General features: G+C 41.7%; 1 protein-coding gene across 1 annotated transcript; it reads right to left on the bottom strand.

The window, feature by feature from the left end:
- Positions 1-4,303: 4,303 nt before the first annotated feature.
- Positions 4,304-17,056, bottom strand: mfsd14bb (major facilitator superfamily domain containing 14Bb). The gene is made up of 12 exons (XM_054610818.1): positions 16,850-17,056; positions 13,263-13,355; positions 12,274-12,336; positions 11,450-11,577; positions 9,220-9,334; positions 7,356-7,574; positions 6,423-6,536; positions 6,235-6,306; positions 5,323-5,435; positions 5,111-5,208; positions 4,720-4,856; positions 4,304-4,597 (listed from the first exon to the last, which is right to left on the bottom strand). Exons 1-12 carry the CDS (start codon positions 16,904-16,906, stop codon positions 4,379-4,381), a joined length of 1,428 nt encoding a protein of 475 aa, XP_054466793.1. The 5' UTR covers positions 16,907-17,056; the 3' UTR covers positions 4,304-4,378.
- Between the last annotated feature and the right edge of the window lie 4,680 nt (positions 17,057-21,736).

Below are 21,736 nucleotides of genomic sequence, written 5' to 3' on the forward strand. Positions count from 1 at the left end.
TCCTGAAGGCAAATATTAAAATATTTCCCAAAACTATATTGTTTAAACAATTATTTTAAATACAAATATCTCCTAAAATGTCAAATTATTATTATTTGACAAGTTATTTTGTAACTTAAACAAACTGATTAATCTACTTAAAAAAAATCCCCAAATCAAAGAATAAACAAAATAAAAACAAATACAACCATGTTTCAAATTTCATACATTTCTCTTTATTATCATTAATATTATTATTATTATCATAGATATTATTCAAAATTATGCTCTTAATAAGATAAAAGAAAGCAACTGCAAAAGCACGACAACAGAAGACGTCATTCAGCGTCTCAGTTTTCTATAAAAACAGATATGAACATGAAGAATGATTAGAGGCACACGTTCAGAGAAACTAAAGTGCAGCAATCAGCAAAAGTCCTGCATCATGTACACAAGGGGGGAGGAAGAGGAGGAGGAGGGAGGAGGAAGGGAGGAGGAATAGGGAGGAGGGGGAGGAAGAGGAGGGAGGAGGGGGAGGAAGAGGAGGAGGAGGGAGGAGAGGGAGGAGGAATAGGGAGGAGGGGGGGAGGAAGAGGAGGAGGAATGTTTGACTGCATATGTTTCTGTTCTAATAATCATCATCAGCTAAAATAAACTTTGAGATTCATGTTCAGTAACAATTTCTGACATTTAAAAAAAAAGCTTCATCTCTTTGAAACGGGGGCGTCACTTCAGGGCCCGTCGGAAAGTTGAGTTCCTCCACATGTTTCACCACCAAAACACTTTTCATCGAAAAGGAAGAAGATCTGAAGGTCGTTTTAATTGGTTTTTCATTTTTAAACTTCTTTAAATTAAAAATATAAATTTGTTTTTCTATCAAATGTTAAAAGTGATAAAAAAAAAAAATACTACACCCGTTTAAAGTTCAGACATTTTACCCAGATTATCAGAAACATTAATATATTTTTCTACCACTCAATCAAGTGAAAAGTTTTCAGTTATTCCTTTAAATTATGATACAAACATTTTTATATAGATTTTTTTTTTTTTACAAAAAGGCTTCAAAGTTCAACAAATATTTTTCCTTTTGTGAGATAAATTTTATAATAGTTTTAATTACGTTTAAATAAAACAAATCTATAACTCTAATATCTTCGCTACATTTCTCGAGTCGTTCCCTCAGATAACTAAGATTAAAGGGACGTCCATGAGGAACTCTTGGTATATTTTCTATCTTTAAAAGTTCTTCTTCACTGTTTTCTAAAAACGTAGGAAACACCACGCGTCTTCTGGAGGAGTGATTAACTTTTCCAACGGGACATGAACGCAGCAGCAACATAAAGACCAGAGGGCTGACAGTCAGCAGAGCTTCAGAACAGGATGGCACTGATAACACTGGTGGATTCTGGGATATGGAGTCACAACTCTGACTGTAGAAAAATATACTGCAGGTCCGACTGTCTGTCTGTGACATCATCGAAAGATTCACTGTTTGGTTTGAGGAGCCGACGGTTACGGTTAAATCATAATTCAGACATGAATCAGTAACTTGATTGTGCTTCATGAAGCTACACCTTCATCTTCATCATCACTTCTGTAGCTGATGATGATGATGCTGCATTCAGGTCATGATGGAGAAAAAAAAATGACAAAGCGGCAGCCGTGTCAATAAACAAAGTAAATCTAGAAACCTACATCGTTCAAGTTTTGGTAACTTCTGTAACAGACAGCTTCCTCTGTCAGGGACCAGGATTTCCCACACAATAAATGTAACTTGAATGCAGCATATCATCCATTTACATTAAAGGTGGGCTGAGTGACAAATGGAGGACATTTCAGTCTTAAAGTAACATCAGTAATATCAGTAAAGGTTCAATAAAAGGAGGTTCTGCACGTTTTTCTCTCCCAGCATGCACTGGGGTTCCTTAAACTAATCCTTGAGTCAATACTGTAATGAGGAAAAACATGTGAAAACAAAAAGTAGAATCAGAAAATAAAAACATGGCACGATTTGGTTCTGAACAAAATCCTGACTCTGAAAGTCCAAACTCTCCTGAAGACATCGAGAACAGAACGTCCACTAGGACTCAAACTACATCAGTAGCTCAGGAGCGCTTGATTCGGTCTACCTGGAGCAGCAGGCGGGTGGGAGGAGGAGGAGGAGGAAGAGGAGGACTTTTTACTTTCAGAGCCCTGAAAATAATCAGACAGACTTCAAGTATTTGAACACAAGAAGAACAGACGAGACGTCGATGGATCTGATATGAAACGTGATCTGTGAGATAAATGAAGCTCACCCGAGGAAAACCAATCAGTGTGCAGGATTCAATCTTGATTAATACAACTGGTCCAGTGTTTCCTTCTCTCTCTGGATCTCTGAGATTCATTTGGTTTGAAACTTCTCCTTGTTTCCTGTTTGAGATCCATTAAACGTAAAAACCATTTCTCGCACGAAAGGCAGCGTTTCTTCACTTGCAGGCCTCCACAGAGGCCTGCAAGTGAAGTATATATAATAATATATATATATAAACGTGATAGTAAATCCTGCACACAGACCAGATTTCCTCCATGACCCCACCCCCCCTCCGGCTCCGACCAAGCGCTCCTCAAAAGACTTCAAACAGTTTGAATTAATTTCCTAAAAACATGTCCACGTTCCTGTTTCGTTGCCTCCATATGAAAACACACAGCTGGTCAGAGCTCACACATGCTCAGTGTGAGCGACGGTCCGTTGTCATGGTAATCACTCAACGTGTCTTCGCTATTTGCAGCCAAGAGGACAAAAAAAACAAAACAAAAAAAACAAAACAGTCCAGTGCCGTGGGAAATAAATATGAACAGCGACAACAGAAAACAAGCACGCTGTCATATCCCACAATGCCGAGCAGCTCTGACCTCACCGCCCCCCCCGCTGCTCCTCTACAGCGAGGAGCGTTTGATCCCTTGACCTCTGCACACCTGATGGGTGGAGTCAGGTGCAGCAGCAGATAAACACAGAGAGAAGGCAACCGGACTCCGGAGTGTTTAGGCGGCAACCAGACTGACGGCTCTGAAAAACGTGAGTGGAGAGGGTTGCACGCTGCGTTATACTTCAGAGTACAACAGAGTACAACAGAGTACAACAGAGTACAACAGAGTACTTCAGAGTACAACAGAGTACAACAGAGTACTTCAGAGTACAACAGAGTACAACAGAGTACTTACAGAGTACAACAGAGTACAACAGAGTACTTCAGAGTACAACAGAGTACTGCACAAGTGATACATTTCCAGGCATCTAAACCAGGTGAAGGAGCTAAACTGGTTCTCTGCTGATGGTTTAAATGTACATCTAGTGAAGTCATCTCTCTCAATGACGTTTTATTTACATTCAAAACTTTTTCGGAGGTTTTCAAATGAATCTTGTGATGTCTGTTGATATATTTTATGACGTCATCACCCTAAAAATAAAGATTAAATGAGTTTGTATTTTTTTATCTTTCTATAATAAATGTAGTTTGTCAGTTCCGCCTCTTTTTGTCTGCAGAAAACTGGAGAAAATAACTGTTTTTAAACGCCAAGTAATGACTTTTCAGACTTGACATCCCTCTGGAGTTACTGGATCAGACTGAAACAATCCTACAGCCACAACTGGACTCTAAAGCTACAAATAGTATAATTAGAATAATATTCATGGAGCCTGATCTTTATCTGACACTGTGCAGAAATACAGAATCAACAGGATGAACAGATAAAATAAGAAAGAAGCTGTTCAGCAGTTGAATGTTGATTTAGAACTCTGTCATCGGATCAAGAATTCATCTAAAAATGTTAAAAAAATGTAAATATTTGTGATGCAAAGTGCTGAACAACAGCGTGACGGCAACTAGGAGTTATCAAAAATGGCGTCCCGTTGGGAAAAGACCAACGATCATTTGTGTTTTGTTGTTATTTATTCTGGGTTCTTCGGTTACAGCGACACAAACTCACCTGGGTAAGGTGCTAAAAGAAGGATATGTTATATAATTGATATAAATGTTATTAATTCTGTTTTTCTATTGATTTATAAGCAACTGTGACGAAGGAAACGATGACCAAGCTTTAGATTTCAGAGAAAACCACCACGAAGGAACGGTTTTACTTTGTAGGAGCAGATTAAAACAAACAGTCCTTAAATATTTTAAACTGTTTTAAAGCTAATTTGTGCGATAAATGTATAAAGTGAATACATATCACACAGAGAGGAAAAGCTCGTCAGTGGGATTGCCGCCTAAAGTCCAGTTATCTGAACAGTCTGAATCTGAAGAATTAAAAAAAAAAAAAAAAAAAAAAAAAGATGGAAAAAAAAAGTTTTATTCTGTAAGGGGGCGGGACTAGTAGGCGGTGCTCACGGCCACTGGGCTGTGATTGGCCGTCAGAGTCACAAGCTGCTGTCCTGTAGGAGTGGCTCGATGTCCTCCGCGTCGCTGGCGGGCGTGACCAGAGGGCCCGCGCTCTGAGCGTGTGCGGCAGAAGAGCTGCTGGACTTGCATGTCTTGACGTCGGTCAATCGGTGATCAGGGATGAAGATGGCGACGAGGAGAGCGAATAAGACGGCACACGCTCCGAACAGGAAGGGAGGACCGGGGATCATCGACTTCTGCAGAGAGAGAGAGAGAGAGAGAGAGAGAGAGAGAGAGAGAGAGAGAGAGAGAGAGTTAAGCTTTTACTTTGAAAAGCGTGTGTGTGCGTGTGCGTGTGCGTGTGTGTGTGTGTGTGTACCTCGGGGCTCTGTCGTCCTGCCACCGGCTGCATGTCGTTCAGCTCCACGTTGAAGAGGAAGAAGATGAAGCCGTAGAGAGCCGGACCCAAACCGTTACAGAGACCTCGGATACCTGTGATCATCCCCTGGGCCACACCTGAACACACAGACACACAGACACACACACAGTTAAGAATCCTTCAAACATGTTTAAAATAGAAACTAGTTCAGAAAAATAAAATACTCAAGAGAGGAGGTGAGACATGTTTTCAAAGACAGATAGACAGACAGACATGTAGCCAGAAAGCAAGACAGACAGGTAGACAAATAGATGGATTAACAGAGACAGACAACTAGACAGACAGACAGACAGACAGACAGACAGACAGACAGACAGACAGACAGACAGACCTTGCTGGTCCGCTGATGCACAGTGTGACACCAGAGCAGAGACTGCTGGGAAAGTGATGGAGGACATGGCTGCTACTGTTCCTGCTGCCCACATCATCCTGAGACACGGAGACACAAACAATGGAGTTTAACTAACCAACTGTTATGTATTTATGTGAATGAATGCCTGTTGTATAATAATACATCATTCACATGAGAGAGGCTGAACTCACCAGGGCTCTGAGCCGAAGCCGTACCAGGCCAGCTGGAAGAGCTGGAAGCCCAGACCCAGAAGAACTGTGTTCTTATTACCAATGGTCCTCATCAGAACACTGAGGAACAGAGTCTGACAGACAGACAGACAGACAGACAGACAGACAGACAGACAGACAGACAGACAGACAGACAGGCGATGGTACATGATTAACCAACTCATACACAATATTTACATTATTTCATCTTAATCTACGTGTTTAATTCCATTGAGGAAAAACAGTAATTTAACCTCTCAGATCACAGGAGCTTCTGGTCGACTGTTTCTCCATCTGTTAGTTTGTTACTGTTATTATGTGACTTTGGTGAATCTGAATTAACCCTTTAAAAACACCAAAGTCACACAATAACACAAACAAACTAACAGATGGAGAAACAGTCGACCAGACGCTCCTGTGTTCTGAGAGGTTAAATGACTGTTTTTGTGAATGGAGTCTGGTGTGTTATTAGAGAGCGTAGATAACAACTTCTTGTTCAATTCTTATCACAGGAAGAGATTTTTGTCAAATCACTTCCTGTGTTCTCCCTTGAGAAATGAGAAATGTATATTCGACATGTTTTGGTTTAACACTAGTTTGACAAAAATGCTTTTCAGGTATCAGTCGACGTAGATGGAGACTTTACTTGATTACAGCCAATCAAATCACTGCATAAAAGCAGTGATTTAAGTTATTGAACAAACACATAAATATACATATTTAGGACTAAAAGGAGATTTAAGCTGGTTGTGTGATTTTACTTTAGACTTTCTGTCCTGATTAGAAAGTTTACACTCGTCTGGCACACGGGAGAAACCTTTTGTTCTAGGCCGTCTGTTTGTTTTTATTTTCTTTAGTGTTAAACAGAAAACAGTCGGTTAGTTGTTTCTCTACCTGAGCGACGATGGAGAGGATTCCCACCATGGCGATGAAGGCAGCGATGGTTGCAGGAGAAAACTCTATCACCTGAAACACACGACACCAACATGTTATAGAACCAACTGTGTGTGTGTGTGTGTGTGTGTGTGTGTGTGTGTGTGCGTGCGTGCGTGCGTGCGTGTGCGTGCGTGCGTGCGTGTTACCTGTCTCAGGTAGAGGAAGAAGCTGGAGTACTGTCCGGCCTCAGGCAGGTAGGACAGGAACACAGTGACACAGATCAGCAGCACTGTGCTGTCTTTACCCACACGACGCAGAGACTGGACACAACAAACAGCTCATCAATACACCAATACATCAATCAATACGTCAGTCAGTCAGTCAGTAAGATGAGAGGTAAGAGATCAACACTCTGTTCAGCTGCTTAACATCCCCAGTGATTGACAGGTCACTGTGAAACGACTGACTCCTCCTCAGTCCAAATATGGTCACTTCCTGTTCAAAGGTTGCAATAAAAACAACATAGCAACGGCCTAAATCCATGACGGCGAAATGGACAAACTGGAGGCTTCATAACGTCGGTCAACAAACTAATGAGACGTCTCCATGACTACAACACCACTGAAGGAGTCTTTTGGGGGGACAGAGGATTCAGGTCTGTTCTACAGAAATACTTTAAGAGGTTGTGGTTTGTAAACACAACATTCATTGCTCCTCCTCCCCAGTTTCGTTCTGGAAAAAGTTTTGTCCGCCATTTTGGTAGCTTCCTTTCAGATGCATTCTGATGATGTGACACCTGGTCTAAGTTTTTATAGTTTTAAATGTAGGAGTTCATCACCGAGAGCCCAGGAGGGTTTAAAGCTGATCAACTGCAGAAATCACAACTATAACAAAACAAAAAAAGGACCTTCAATATATTAAATATGCAGTTTTGGTGTAAAGTCACGTGATGAGCATTAAAGGATCCTTATTGTGTCAGATGATGCTTCACAGAAAGGATGCTCTTACACACAGCATGGACTAACTCACCTCTGACCTGCTGTGTCACAAGGTCAGCTGGTTAAACCAACTACCCGTGACCTTTGAACCCCGCCCCCCCCCCTCCCCCATCAACACTGCGGTGCTTTCGCTGAACTCACGGCGAACGGGTCGGCCTGCTCCCAGGAGATGGGGAAGCCCCAGGACGTCAGCCTCATCTTGTCCGGCAGCGACTCGGGGACCACGAAGAACACGAAGGCGATGTCCACCACGCTGATCACCGTGGCGATCAGGACCACCAGGCTGTCTCCGTACTGAGCCGACAGGTAGGCCCCGATGGCCGGACTCGTCACCAGGCTGGCAGCGAAGGTCGCCGAGACCTGATGAGAGAGAGAGAGACAGAGAGAGGATGAGACGTCAGTTTAATGATGGTTTCTGTGTGAAAGACGACAGCTGAACTCCTGAACTCTGCTTGTTCTGTAAAACATGATTCAAAATGAATAATTTAAAATGTAAACAGTTCAAACTTATATTTTATTTGACGCTGTGTTCAGGTCTTTGTAGGTAAAAAATGATGAAAATAAAAAGCCGGAGGAGGGGAGACATTTTCAGATTAAAAGTCGTAACATTCAAAAGAAAAGGTTTTTCTCCTCTCCTCCCTGCAGCTCATTATTGCTGCAGTGGACGACCGGATACTTTTTATTACAGTGGCCTTAATAAAAATATAAATAGACATTTCTGCTGATTACACACACACACACACACACACACACACACACACTCATACACTGATGAGAGGGGCCACCATGTCAGCTGACCATCAGGACTGAACTAGTTCACACCCACAGCAGAGCTTAAAGCTAGGGTGGGTATTAATTAATTAATTTCTTTACTGTAATATTTGGCAAAACTGTCCTAATAGCCAGTCAGCTATATGTAGGTGAAGTGCTCTGAGAATATCTGCTCATAACTTTGCTCTCCCCTGCCTCTGTGGGCCGCACCCAAAAATTGCCACCGCTCATGTACACTTTGACCAATCAGAGCGAGGCTCCGATTCTCCGTTCTTATTGGCTGTGGGACTGTCCGGTCACCTTGGCAACGACGTTGGTGCGTCCCTGCGTGTTTCGTCTTCCTATCAATGTAACTGAATTCACATGAACGCGCATAACTGACGTTCGGTGGGAGGAGCTACAGCAGGTAGCGTGGCAGGGAGAGGCCAGAGAGCACGCGGGAATCTCAACGGCTGTTTTCGCCCACCCTAGCTTTAAAGGGTTCAGCCAAAGGACACGTGGACATGGAGTGGAGGAGACGGGATCAAACCACCGATCTTCATCTCTAGTTTCAAGTGTTCTTCACTACAGCATGATGTTAGGACTGAGGAGGAGTGACGTAGAGACGCCGTATACGTCTCTGGTGTGGACCTGTCAATCAGTGTGTAGCCCCGCCCTAAAGCATCCCCTGCTTTATGGTCTGTTTGACTCTAAATGGAGCATCATTTACTAAATGAACATCATGCTGTATTGAAGAAGACTTGAAACTAGAGATTGAGACCATAAACTCATGTTTACAATGTTTACTGAGGGAATAAATCAAGAGAGAAGTAGAGTCATTTTCTCATAGACTTCTATACAACCAGAGGAGTCGCCCCCTGGTGGACAGGAGAGAGAATGCAGCTTTAACACATGAAGCTTTGACTTCACTTTTCAGAACCGTAGGTTGACTCCTGGTCTCAACATAAACCCCCCACAGAGTCCATTTGTACTTGTACTTCCTGTCCTGCCTGTGACCCGGGTTCACTGCAGATCTCCATAATGGCAGGAAGCAGCTCTGCAGGGCCTCCATTATCTACCCACAATGTGCTTTAACAGTAAGAACAGAAAAGGTCAGTCGGGGATCAGAGCTGTGAGGAGCAGAACCTCTTTTATCTTTAAAGCCGTGACTTTGTGTTGTGAGACAGTCAGACCCACTTCCTGTGGAGGCGACTAACAGGCTGCAGGGTGGAGCAGTGGGTGGAGCTGTAGTTACCAGTCCGTAGGCGGTGCTCCTCTCATGCTCCTCCGTGATGTCGGCCACGTAGGCGAAGATCACCGAGAAGGTCACGGCGAAGATCCCTGAGACTGAGATCAGAGCGAAGTACCACCTGTACACAGAGAGAGAGACAGAAGAAGGAACTGTAAACGTCTCAACGTCTTGGTTTACAGATTGTTCAGAAGGAAACGTTCATGTACTGACACACATTCAGGTTTCAGAGCTGCTTCATGTTGTTCATGATGTTCAGATTATTAGAAATGTAAGATGGTTTAACCAGATCTCATCTACGTCATAAAGAACTAGTGATGTAACGACGTACTTATATTATCTGATAATTATATAAATATACGTAATCTCTTAAAATGGCACAGCATTCACTTTACCTTATGTTTTGTTAAGAAACCACAGTACTACTACAGTACTACCACAGTACTACTACAGTACTACTACTGCACTACCACAGTACTACTACAGTACTACTACTGCACTACCACAGTACTACCACAGTACTACCACAGTACTACTACAGTACTACCACAGTACTACTACAGTACTACCACAGTGCTACCACAGTACTACTACTGCACTACCACAGTACTACTACAGTACTACTACTGCACTACCACAGTGCTACCACAGTACTACTACTGCACTACCACAGTGCTACCACAGTACTACTACTGCACTACTACTGTACTACCACAGTACTACTACAGTACTACTACAGTACTACTACTGCACTACTACAGCACTACTACAGTACTACTACAGTACTACTACAGTACTACTACAGTACTACTACTGCACTACTACAGTACTACTACAGTACTACTACAGCACTACTACTGCACTACTACAGTACTACTACAGCACTACTACTGCACTACTACAGTACTACTACTGCACTACTACAGTACTACTACAGTACTACTACAGCACTACTACTGTACTACTACAGCACTACTACTGCACTACTACAGTACTACTACTGCACTACTACAGTACTACTACTGCACTACTACAGTACTACTACAGTACTACTACTGCACTACTACAGTACTACTACTGCACTACTACAGTACTACTACAGTACTACTGCACTACTACAGTACTACTACTACAGTACTACTACAGTACTACTACAGTACTACTGCACTACTACAGTACTACTACTACAGTACTACTACAGCACTACTACAGTACTACTACTGCACTACCACAGTATTTCTACAGCACTGCTACAGTACTACTTCACAGTACAACTAAAGCACTACTAGATTACTTCTACATCAGTACTACAGCACTACCACAATACTACCCAAATACTTCTAGAGTACTGATCCAGCACTACTAGAGCATTACAACAGTACAACAACAGTACTTCTACCTTGGGTAAAACCTTCCCCCATTATTAAACTTTAACTTTAAATAAGACACTAAAACCAGAATGTATGTTTCTGTCTGACGATAAACAAAGATGATTCTGTTCTTCATAAAGCTGTGATTCAAATGTATATAATGTACTTTATTATATTAAATACTACGTTATAATTATATAACCCTGAAGCTCTTGTTCCATGGATGAATTCAAACAGAGAGCTCACTGATCCTCAGGCGCTCACATGAACATCATGTGACTGATCAGACCCAGAGAGGCTGCTGACCGCTGCCTTCATCCCCCGCTCAGTGAGTCCTCTATTCAACAAACACCAGCACCAGCTGGACCTTTATCAAACATAGACACTCTACTGGGACATGAGACGCTGCAGGTCGCAAATCATGAACATCTAGTCTGATATTAAATCATATTATATTCAAACATAGATCAACATCTTAGTTTATTTTTATTTTTTTTAAATCAAACAGAAACAACAACTCCAGAACTTTTAAAGGACGTTAAATATTTATATATATATTTGAGGATTTCATCTTTAAACAGATTAGTCTGATGAAGATAAAAGTTTATCTGCCGACGTCTTCAGGTCACTGATATAAGAGGAGACTTTACATTGTTACCCGATCTGATCTGATGTCAGTGGATCAGATAAAATGACTTCCAAGAACAAACCGACTTCCTCAGAACTCTGATCAGACATCAGAGAAGAGCGTCTGCTCAACGATCCGGATCAGCAGCTCCAGGAGGTTTAGAGGACTTGATGTAGATCCACTAACTCGTGACTTGACTTTGTCGGAATCATAAATGTGGGCGGAGCCAAAGACTCACCAGGGGCTGATCCTCATGAAGGGGATGGGGGCGCAGGTGAAGAAGACCGTCATGAGGAGGAAGGACTTCCTGCCCCAGATGTCCGACAGGGCACCAATCAGAGGAGCCGACAGAAACGACAGGAAGCCCTGAAGAGAAAAACGTTAGTGACGAAATGAGAAAAGAAGAGTGAAGAATGAAAATGGTCCTCATTTGTTTGTTTTCATCGTTAAGATAAAAACACTAAAGATTAAATAATCAATTATTTGCACTATTGTCAGCAAAAATCGCAACAAATAATTCTCAAATAGGAGGATTTGCTTCTTTTCTCGGTCTAACACGATAGAAAGTTGAATTATTTTTCAGTAATGGATCTTTGTAAAACGTCTTGCTCTTCATTATGAGATTCTAGACCAGACAATCATCTGCAAAACAATGAAGAATTAATAGTTTTGACATTTGATGTTGTTCTCAGACAGCCAACAGAGAAGAGAAGAAAGAGGTAGAGGAGATAACCATGCATGAGATGAAACAAAGACCGATCTGTGCTTTAACACCTGGACCACCAGGACCAGAGGAGTACCGGGCCCTGTTGATCCGTACTGATCCCCCCTCATGCCACTCAACCATCTGTGCAGCAGAAACACTGTATTCATGTTGTTTGTGTACACGAGCCCTGACACATGCTAGTATTTATCAGCTGCATCATGAGGTTTACATCTCATCACCCCTGGTTTGTAACTCTACTCTGTGTTCTTTACCATCTCCTGTTCCTATATGATGTTATATGATTGTGTTTTATAACTGTATTATGAATGTGTGTGATGTGCTGAGAGACGTCGTACCTTCACACCGTGAACCAGGCCGTTCATCAGGAAGGTGTGCTGAGGAAACGTCTCATGGAGGACCTGAAATGTATCAAACAAACAAACAAATAAACAAATAAATAAATATACACACACATGTCTCTATTACGGAGGGAAAGACATCATCAGTATAACAGCTGGTCCATAACTCTACAACGGTATAAAGTCTATAAATACATCTTTAAGTTTTCACAGCACGTTGAAAGGGTTAACTTTCTATTCAGACATCAGCCGTCTGTCACTTCTCATATTATCTGTGATCTCTGGCACTAATGACTGTGGAGCGTGTTTAATGTATCTTCATGGTCTGTTGTGTGACTCATAAAGAAAACGTACCGAGGAAATGCATTTCTGATGACGTCTGTCACATATTAGTAACACACAGTGAGTCTGGTACGAACAGATGAAGACAAACTGTCTCACTGACTGAAGCTCCACGTTGTTCAGTAACAGGAGTTTAATTCAATCAGCATACAGATATGTTGATTGAATTAACTAATCAATAAGTGGACAAACTGGTATGACTGAGTGGCCTAAGGACGTCTTTGCTGGAGGACAACTTCAGTCTTTTTCTCCTGTGAATTCTATAACATATTAATCTTCTACTAAAAATATTGTTGAAACACAAAACTAAAACACTTGTGAGGTCTTTTGTTGTGTTTGTATTTGTCTGAAAGTTGCTTGAGACACGAAGGGATTTCCGAAGAGGATAAAAAACTAAAATGAACTAACTAATCCTTCCATTGTACTGCCATGTTGAGTTCAAATACACCAGGAAATATGAGAACTTATCCTTTAATAAATGTTTTTTTTATGCAATAAATGAAATAGACAGTTAACACTAGAACCCGGTTATCGTCTTCACACAGACAGAGATGGAGGAACAGATAAACTGGAGCTGTGAGTGTGTGTATGTGTGTTTATGTGTGTTTATGCGTGGTTATGCGTGTGCGTGCGTGTTGACTCACGGTTAGCATGGGCGTGGTCAGTAGCCCCCAGGCGAAGAACTCCAGGAAGATCACCACCACCGCGTGAGCCACTCGGGCTTTTCCGCGGCCGTGCTGCAGAGGAGAGAGAAACATTAACGACTCATCTTTCATCTGTGGGAAATCCCCTCACTTCCTGTACGACCTGATCACATATCATGTCTTCCGCACTCTGATATCTCCAACATCATCACTGCGCGGTTACATTCAGGCACGAGGATCCTTTTTCATTTAAGAGATTTAAAAAGATACAGAAAAACTAATCTGCAGTGATGGTTTTTTCAAACGCACCAACAGGTTCAAACACAACATCCAAACTAAAGTTAAAACAGTTCAAATTTGAATCTGATAATTCTGAAAAAAGACTAAACAACAGGTTGGTGAAGACGTTTCCGTTATCTGCAAGGAAAGTTCTTAAACATCAAAGTTATAGAAACAAAAAGCAGCACTTTCACCTGCTTGAACCACACCATGTTGTCGAGTTTGTTAAAGACTCATCTGAACTACAAAATAAAACACTGACTAGAAAAACTGTTTCCTAAATAATTCATCGGGGAGCTGTGTGACTTCAGAGGTAACAGCGTGATATGATGACATCAGCAGAGTCAGTTACTGTAAGAAAGAAGAGCGCTATGTCTTCACAGGACATCCGCAGCAGAGAAATATTCTGAGTGTACGTGAAGCCAAAACGAAACTATCTCAGACTATTTCAGAGCTGGAACGACTGATAATGAATCTGAAACTAGTTTTAAGTTATGAATCCTGCAAACGCACCGTTCTTTGTTACTTTTCTCTGTTTTATATTCACTGTAAACTGGAGTTTTAGTTTGTCTATTTATTGTATTTATGCATTTACCAGACAGAGCACATTTATCATCTTTTCAGTTTTAGTGAATGTGAGTTAGCTGGAGAGCTAGTTTTCATCTGTAGTCTCTCTGGGTTGGTTATGTCAAATTGGTGTTTTATTATAATCAATAATAAGATACATCAAGCACTATTGTGTAACACTGTGCATCCCAATACAACACAAAACAATACAATGATTCAATACCGGACAAACGTAGCAGAGATGTATAAACAATGAGATTACCAGATACGAGGTTATAGAATGAGTTGTAATTGCAGGTTTTGCTTTAATCAATCTATCAGGCTGGATGTTTAAAGAGTTGATTTATTAATAAAATGTCAGATTACAGACTATGAATGTAATAAGTAGTTGCAGTTGGTACTGTGCTGTGAAGCTGAATGTGTTTAGCATCTCATAACAATTTGTAAAAACAATGAGAGCAGAGCCAGATGTGTGGAAATATGATTATTTAGCTTTAAACAATCTTTTAGGCTGTTGGTCGGATGAAAACAAGATATTTAAAGAGTTGATTAATCACTAAAATGACAGATTACTGACTATGAATGCCTGAGATAATGACGATTTACATCTCAAAACAAATAATCCAGTGGAAAGGGACGAAAGTCATTCAGTCATTTGCATGATGCCTTCACTGACAGGCCAGTGCCCCATATGTCTTAGTTTATGAGCTGATACAACTCTAACTAATACTGGTTTAAGATAGATTTAAACTGGTTTAAGACAGTCTCATACTGGTTTAAGGCAGTCTAATACTGGTTTAAGGCAGTCTAATACTGGTTTAAGACAGTCTCATACTGGTTTAAGGCAGTCTAATACTGGTTTAAGACAGTCTTATACTGGTTTACAGTCTAATACTGGTTTAAGACAGTCTCATACTGGTTTAGGACAGTCTAATACTGGTTTAAGACAGTCTTATACTGGTTTAGGACAGTCTCATACTGGTTTAGGACAGTATCATACTGGTTTAGAACAGTCTCAGTCTCATACTGGTTGAGGACAGTCTCATACTGGTTTAGGACAGTCTCATACTGGTTTAAGACAGTCTCATACTGGTTTAAGACAATCCAACACTGGTTTAAGACAGTCCAACACTGGTTTAAGACAGTCCAACACTGGTTTAAGGCAGTCTCATACTGGTTTAAGGCAGTCTCATACTGGTTTAGGACAGTCTCAAACTGGTTTAGGACAGTCTCATACTGGTTTAAGACAGTCTCATACTGGTTTAGGACAGTCTCATACTGGTTTAGGACAGTCTCATACTGGTTTAGGACAGTCTCATACTGGTTTAGGACAGTCTCATACTGGTTTAAGACAGTCTCATACTGGTTTAGAACAGTCTCATACTGGTTTAAGACAGTCTCATACTGGTGTAGAACAGTCTCATACTGGTGTAGAACAGTCTCATACTGGTTTAAGACAGTCTCATACTGGTTTAGGACAGTCTCATACTGGTTTAGGACAGTCTCATACTGGTTTAGGACAGTCTCATACTGGTGTAGAACAGTCTCATACTGGTGTAGAACAGTCTCATACTGGTTTAAGACAGTCTCATACTGGTTAAAGACAGTCTCATACTGGTTTAGGACAGTCTCATACTGGTTTAAGACAGTCTCATACTGGTTTAGGACAGTCTCATACTGGTTTAAGACAGTCTCATACTGGTTTAGGACAGTCTCATACTGGTTTAGGACAGGCTCAGTCTCATACTGGTTGAGGACAGTCTCATACTGGTTTAAGACAGTCTCATACTGGTTTAGGACAGTCTCATACTGGTCTAGGACAGTCTCATACTGGTTTAGGACAGTCTCATACTGGTGTAGGACAGTCTCATACTGGTTTAGGACAGTCTCATACTGGTTTAGAACAGTCTCATACTGGTTTAAGACAGTCTCCTACTGGTGTAGAACAGTCTCATACTGACAGTCTCATACTGGTTTAGGACAGTCTCATACTGGTTTAAGACAGTCTCATACTGGTTAAAGACAGTCTCATACTGGTTTAGGACAGTCTCATACTGGTGTAGGACAGTCTAATACTGGTGTAGGACAGTCTCATACTGGTTTAGGACAGTCTCATACTGGTTTAGGACAGTCTCATACTGGTTTAGGACAGTCTCATACTGGTTTAGGACAGTCTCATACTGGTTTAAGATAGTCTAATACTGGTTTAGGACAGTCTCATACTGGTTTAGGACAGTCTCATACTGGTTTAAGACAGTCTCATACTGGTTTAAGACAGTCTCATACTGGTTTAAGACAGTCTCATACTGGACAGTCTCATACTGGTTTAAGTCAGTCTAATACTGGTTTAAGTCAGTCTCATACTGGTTTAAGACAGTCTCATACTGGTGTAGAACAGCCTCATACTGGTGTAGAACAGCCTCATACTGGTGTAGAACAGTCTCATACTGGTTTAAGACAGTCTCATACTGGGTAACACCTGGTCTCTTGTCTCTTGTTTACCTGTAGTACAGGTGTTAGCTAACAGGGCTAGCTAGCTTGACTTGAATGGTTAGCTAGCTAGCTAGCTGTTAGCTAGCTGTTAGCTAGCTGTTAGCTAGCTGTTAGCTAGCTGCTAGCTGTTAGCTGTTAGCTGCTAGCTGTTAGCTGTTAGCTGCTAGCTGTTAGCTGCTAGCTGTTAGCTGTTAGCTGCTAGCTAGCTGTTAGCTGTTAGCTGCTAGCTGTTAGCTGTTAGCTCTCACCGGGCTCCGGACCGACATGACGTCACTGGCCTCGGCGCTCGGTCTGTCCCGGGTCATCTCGCATGTCTCCCCCGGCGGCTGCTCGTCCTCCCGGCGTGTCTCCGTCTGCTCCAGCGTGCATGGACGTGTTCTCAGCGCAGTGACCGGCGCAGCGGAGAGCGGCCCGGTGGAGGCGGCGTTTACCCGGAACAGCGGACCGTCCGCGCACACCGGGATGTAACGGTGCGGGAGGAGTGTGTTAGTGACCGGCGTGTCCCGGGTGGGCGGTGGCGTTCTCGCGTTGATGTGATGCACTGTGATGTCGTTAAACTCCGCCCTGCGGGGACGGATGTGTTAGAAAAAGGAGCGCTTTCCCCCTCGACCAATCGCAAGCTGTTCCCACATCAGCTCCTGTTCTGATTGGCTCCTGATTTACACCGTATTAAACTCTCTTAAACCAGTATTAGACTCTCTTAAACCAGTATTAACTCAGTATTAGACTGTCTCCAGTATAAAAACCAGTATTAACCAGACTGTCCTAAACCAAAACCAGTATTAGACTGTCCCAAACCAGTATTAACCAATATTAGACTGTCTTAAACCAGTATTAAACTGCCTTTTCCCCCTCGACCAATCGCAAGCTGTTCCCAGATCAGCTCCTATTCTGATTGGCTACTGATTTACACAGTATTAGACTCTCTTAAACCAGTATTAAACTATCTTAAACCAGTATTAGACTGTCTTAAACCAGTATTAGACTCTCTTAAACCAGTATTAAACTATCTTAAACCAGTATTAGACTCTCTTAAACCAGTATTAAACTCTCTTAAACCAGTATTAGACTGTCTTAAACCAGTATTAGACTGTCTTTAACCAGTATTAGACTGTCTTTAACCAGTATTAAACTATCTTAAACCAGTATTAGACTCTCTTAAACCAGTATTAGACTCTCTTAAACCAGTATTAAACTCTCTTAAACCAGTATTAGACTCTCTTAAACCAGTATTAGACTCTCTTAAACCAGTATTAAACTGCCTTTTCCCCTCGACCAATCACAAGCTGTTCCCAGGTCAGCTCCTGTTCTGATTGGCTCCTGATCTACACCGTGTGTAAGCTTATAGATCTGCCCCCTGCTGCCCCGCCGTCCACACTACAAAACAGTTGGAGTTTTATTAATTTAACGAATGAATCGGTGACGTTAAATTAATTCAAACAACATCTAAATTATGTTAAATGATTCTGCTGTAAGCAAAGAAGAAAAAAATAAACTGTTAACAGATAAGCTCAGTATTTGGCAGGATGACACGGCAGCGAACCGAGCGGCCAACATTCACCTGGATCACTATTTAGCAAGCGGGCAGAAAGGCGGGACTCGATGGTGGAAGAAGGTTGTCAAGGCAACCAGCAGGCCCGTTACAGGCCACACTTCCGGTTACACTTCAACAAAGTAAAAGCCTTTTAGAAGCGCAGAATTATGATTTAAATTCATAGTTTTATTATGTATTTAAGACATCCGTTTAAAAAAGACTGACTCTGGACATCATCCAAGCAAGTATGATTTTTTTATTGGTCATTACCATCATGCTTTATGCATTTTTCACCAATCCATTAATCTAATTGTATTTCTTGCTAAATTCCACATTTACAATTATGAATTTACCAAAACAAACAGTATTAGACTCTTAAACCAGTTTAAAACTGCCTTAAACCAGTATTAGACTCTTAAACCAGTTTAAAACTGCCTTAAACCAGTATTAGACTCTTAAACCAGTTTAAAACTGCCTTAAACCAGTATTAGACTCTTAAACCAGTATTAAACTGTCTTAAACCAGTATTAAACTGTCTTAAACCAGTATTAAAGTTCCTTAAACCAGTATTAAACTGTCTTAAACCAGTATTAAACTGTTTTAAACCAGTATTAAAGTTCCTTAAACCAGTATTAAACTGTCTTAAACCAGTATTAAACTGTTTTAAACCAGTATTAAACTGTCTTAAACCAGTATTAAACTGTCTTAAACCAGTATTAAACTGTCTTAAACCAGTATTAAACTGTCTTAAACCAGTATTAAACTGTTTTAAACCAGTATTAAAGTTCCTTAAACCAGTATTAAACTGTCTTAAACCAGTATTAAACTGTTTTAAACCAGTATTAAAGTTCCTTAAACCAGTATTAAACTGTCTTAAACCAGTATTAAACTGTCTATTAAACTGTTTTAAACCAGTATTAAACTGTCTTAAACCAGTATTAAACTGTTCTTAAACCAGTATTAAACTGTCTTAAACCAGTATTAAACTGTCTTAAACCAGTATTAAACTGTTTTAAACCAGTATTAAAGTTCCTTAAACCCGTATTAGACTGTCTTAAACCAGTATTAGACTCTCCTAAACCAGTATTAAACTGCCTTAAACCAGTATTAAACTGTTTTAAACCAGTATTGGACTGCCTTAAACCCGATACTATTAAATAATAACATTACCTAAACTCGGCAAACAAAACAGTAACTGTGTCCGCCAAGGACGAGAGCGAGCGGCCATGTTCAGGTTGTGTGTCTTTATAGCTGGACTCAACCAGACTCAGGTGTGGCTCATCAGCTGATGATCAGCTTCCTGGAAGACAAAGTAGACAGCAAACAGGACATACTGGAAAGGAGGAGTCGTCCCAGTATATCTACAGTACCAGTCAAAAGTTTGGACACACCTTCTCATTCAACTACTTTGAAGAATCTAAAATATAAAACATATTCTGGTCTGTTGAACATTTGTTTGTTTACCATAATTCCATATGTGTTCCGTCATAGTTTGGATGTCTTCAATATTACATTACATTACATTATTACATTACAGGCATTTAGCAGATGCTTTTATCCAAAGCGACTTACAATAAGTGTATTCAACATAGGTATTCAAGAGAACTACTAGTCACCAGAAGTCATAAGTGCATCTCCTTTCTTAAACAAGCATCTAAGAGCATAAACCAGAGCAAAAGTACAGAAACAAATTAAGATGAATACATGTGTCATGTGGTCTACTGGGAGCAGAGTTGGTTGTGCTGCCTGACAGCAGCAGGAAGGAAGGACCTGCGGTACCTCTCCTTCACCACCGGGGGTGAAGCAGCCGGTGGTGAAGGAGCTGCACAGAGCTGCCAGGGTGTCCTGCATGGGGTGGGAGGTGTTGTTCATCAGGGATGACAGTTTAACCATCACCCTCCTGTCTCCCACCACCTCCACCGTATCCAGTGGACACCCCAGCACACTGCTGGCCTTCCTGACAAGCTTGTTCAGTCTCTTCCTGTCGGCTGCTGAGATGCTGCTGCTCCAGCAGACCACTGCATGAAAGATGGCTGATGCCACCACAGAGTCAAAGAAGGTTCTCAGGAGGTCTCCCTGCACTCCAAAGGACCTCAGTCTCCTCAGCAGATACAGTCTGCTCTGACCCTTTTTATAAAGTGCATTTGTGTGATTAGTCCAGTCCAGTTTATTGTTCAAGTGAACACCCAGGTACTTGTAAGATTGCACAATCTCAATGTCCTGTCCCTGGATGTTCACTGGTTCCGGAGGACAGTGTTTACCCCGGCGGAAGTCCACCACCAGCTCTTTGGTTTTACCAGAGTTGACCTGGAGGCGGTTCCGCCGGCACCATCCTATGAAGTCCTGGTTCAGTTCTCTGTATTCCCTCTCATCACCGGCGGAGATGAAATGAGGCCGACGATTGCAGAGTCGTCAGAGAACTTTTGCAGGTGGCAGGTAGCAGAGTTGTATGTGAAGTCCGATGTGTAGATGGAGAAGAGGAATGGAGCCAGAACGGTTCCTTGTGGGGCCCCCGTGCTGCAGGACACCCGATCTGACTCACACTCCCCTATCCTCACATACTGTGGACGGTTGGTGAGGTAGTCCAGGATCCATGCAGTGAGGTGGTGGTCCACCCCGGTCTGCTCCAGCTTGTCCCTCAGAAGCAAAGGCTGGATGGTGTTGAAGGCACTGGAGAAGTCGAAGAACATGACTCACAGTGCTTCCAGCCTTTTCCAGGTGAGAAAGGCATCTTTGTAGCAGGTAGATGACAGCGTCATCCACCCCGATGCCAGATTGGTAGGCGAACTGAAGAGGGTCCAAAGATGAGGTCACCAGGGGCGGAGGTGCACAAGGACCAGCCGCTCCAGGGTCTTCATCAGGTGGGATGTTAGAGCCACCGGCCTGAAGCTGCTGAAGTCCTTGGCCCCCGGGGTCTTTGGGACTGGTACCACGCAGGACGTCTTCCATAGCTGTGGTACCCTCCCCAGCTTCAAGCTCAAGTTGAAGACGTGCTCCACTATCCCGCACAGCTGGTCTGCGCAGGATCTGAGGAGCCTTGAGCTGATGCCGTCTGGACCCGTGGCCTTTCTCACCTTTATTCTCTTCAGTACAAATACAATAAGTGCAACAAACTAATACGAATACAATAAGTGCTAAGTGGAAGGCTCAGGGTAGTACTTCTACAATGTGAAAAAAAAAAAGAAAGAAAAACCATTGAATGAGAAGGTGTGTCCAAACTATTGACTGGTACTGGTACTGTATATATATATATATACATATAATTTATTTTATATATATAATTTTTTGGTTATGTTATACATATGTATTTTTTAAATGTATATATATATATGTATTAACTTATAGATATATACATTTTAAACATGTATTTATTATAATAACAATATAAACTGGATCCTGTTCTACATCCTCCGGTCCGATAGGTGGCGGTATGCACCTCACAGCCCTCACTGCAATCTGCCAACAAAAAGGAAAACGAAGAAGATAAGATAAGATAAGATAAGATAAGATAAGATAAGATAAAATAATCCTTTATTTGTCCCGCAGCGGGGAAATTTGCAGGATTACAGCAGCAGAGAGTAAAGTGCACACAAGAGAAAAA

The sequence above is a fragment of the Anoplopoma fimbria genome, chromosome 13 (genome assembly GCF_027596085.1).
Source record: "Anoplopoma fimbria isolate UVic2021 breed Golden Eagle Sablefish chromosome 13, Afim_UVic_2022, whole genome shotgun sequence".
In the NCBI taxonomy this organism is placed as follows: domain Eukaryota; kingdom Metazoa; phylum Chordata; class Actinopteri; order Perciformes; family Anoplopomatidae; genus Anoplopoma; species Anoplopoma fimbria.

Bases quoted from the DNA above. Each gene is read 5' to 3' on its own strand.
- mfsd14bb (XM_054610818.1), bottom strand. From the start codon at position 16,906: ATGACCCGGGACAGACCGAGCGCCGAGGCCAGTGACGTCATGTCGGTC. The intron at 12,337-13,262 runs GTGAGTCAACAC...GATACATTTCAG, and splicing joins TGACCACGCCCATGCTAACC to GTCCTCCATGAGACGTTTCC. The intron at 5,436-6,234 runs GTAGAGAAACAA...TCTGTCTGTCAG, and splicing joins TCCTCTCCATCGTCGCTCAG to ACTCTGTTCCTCAGTGTTCT.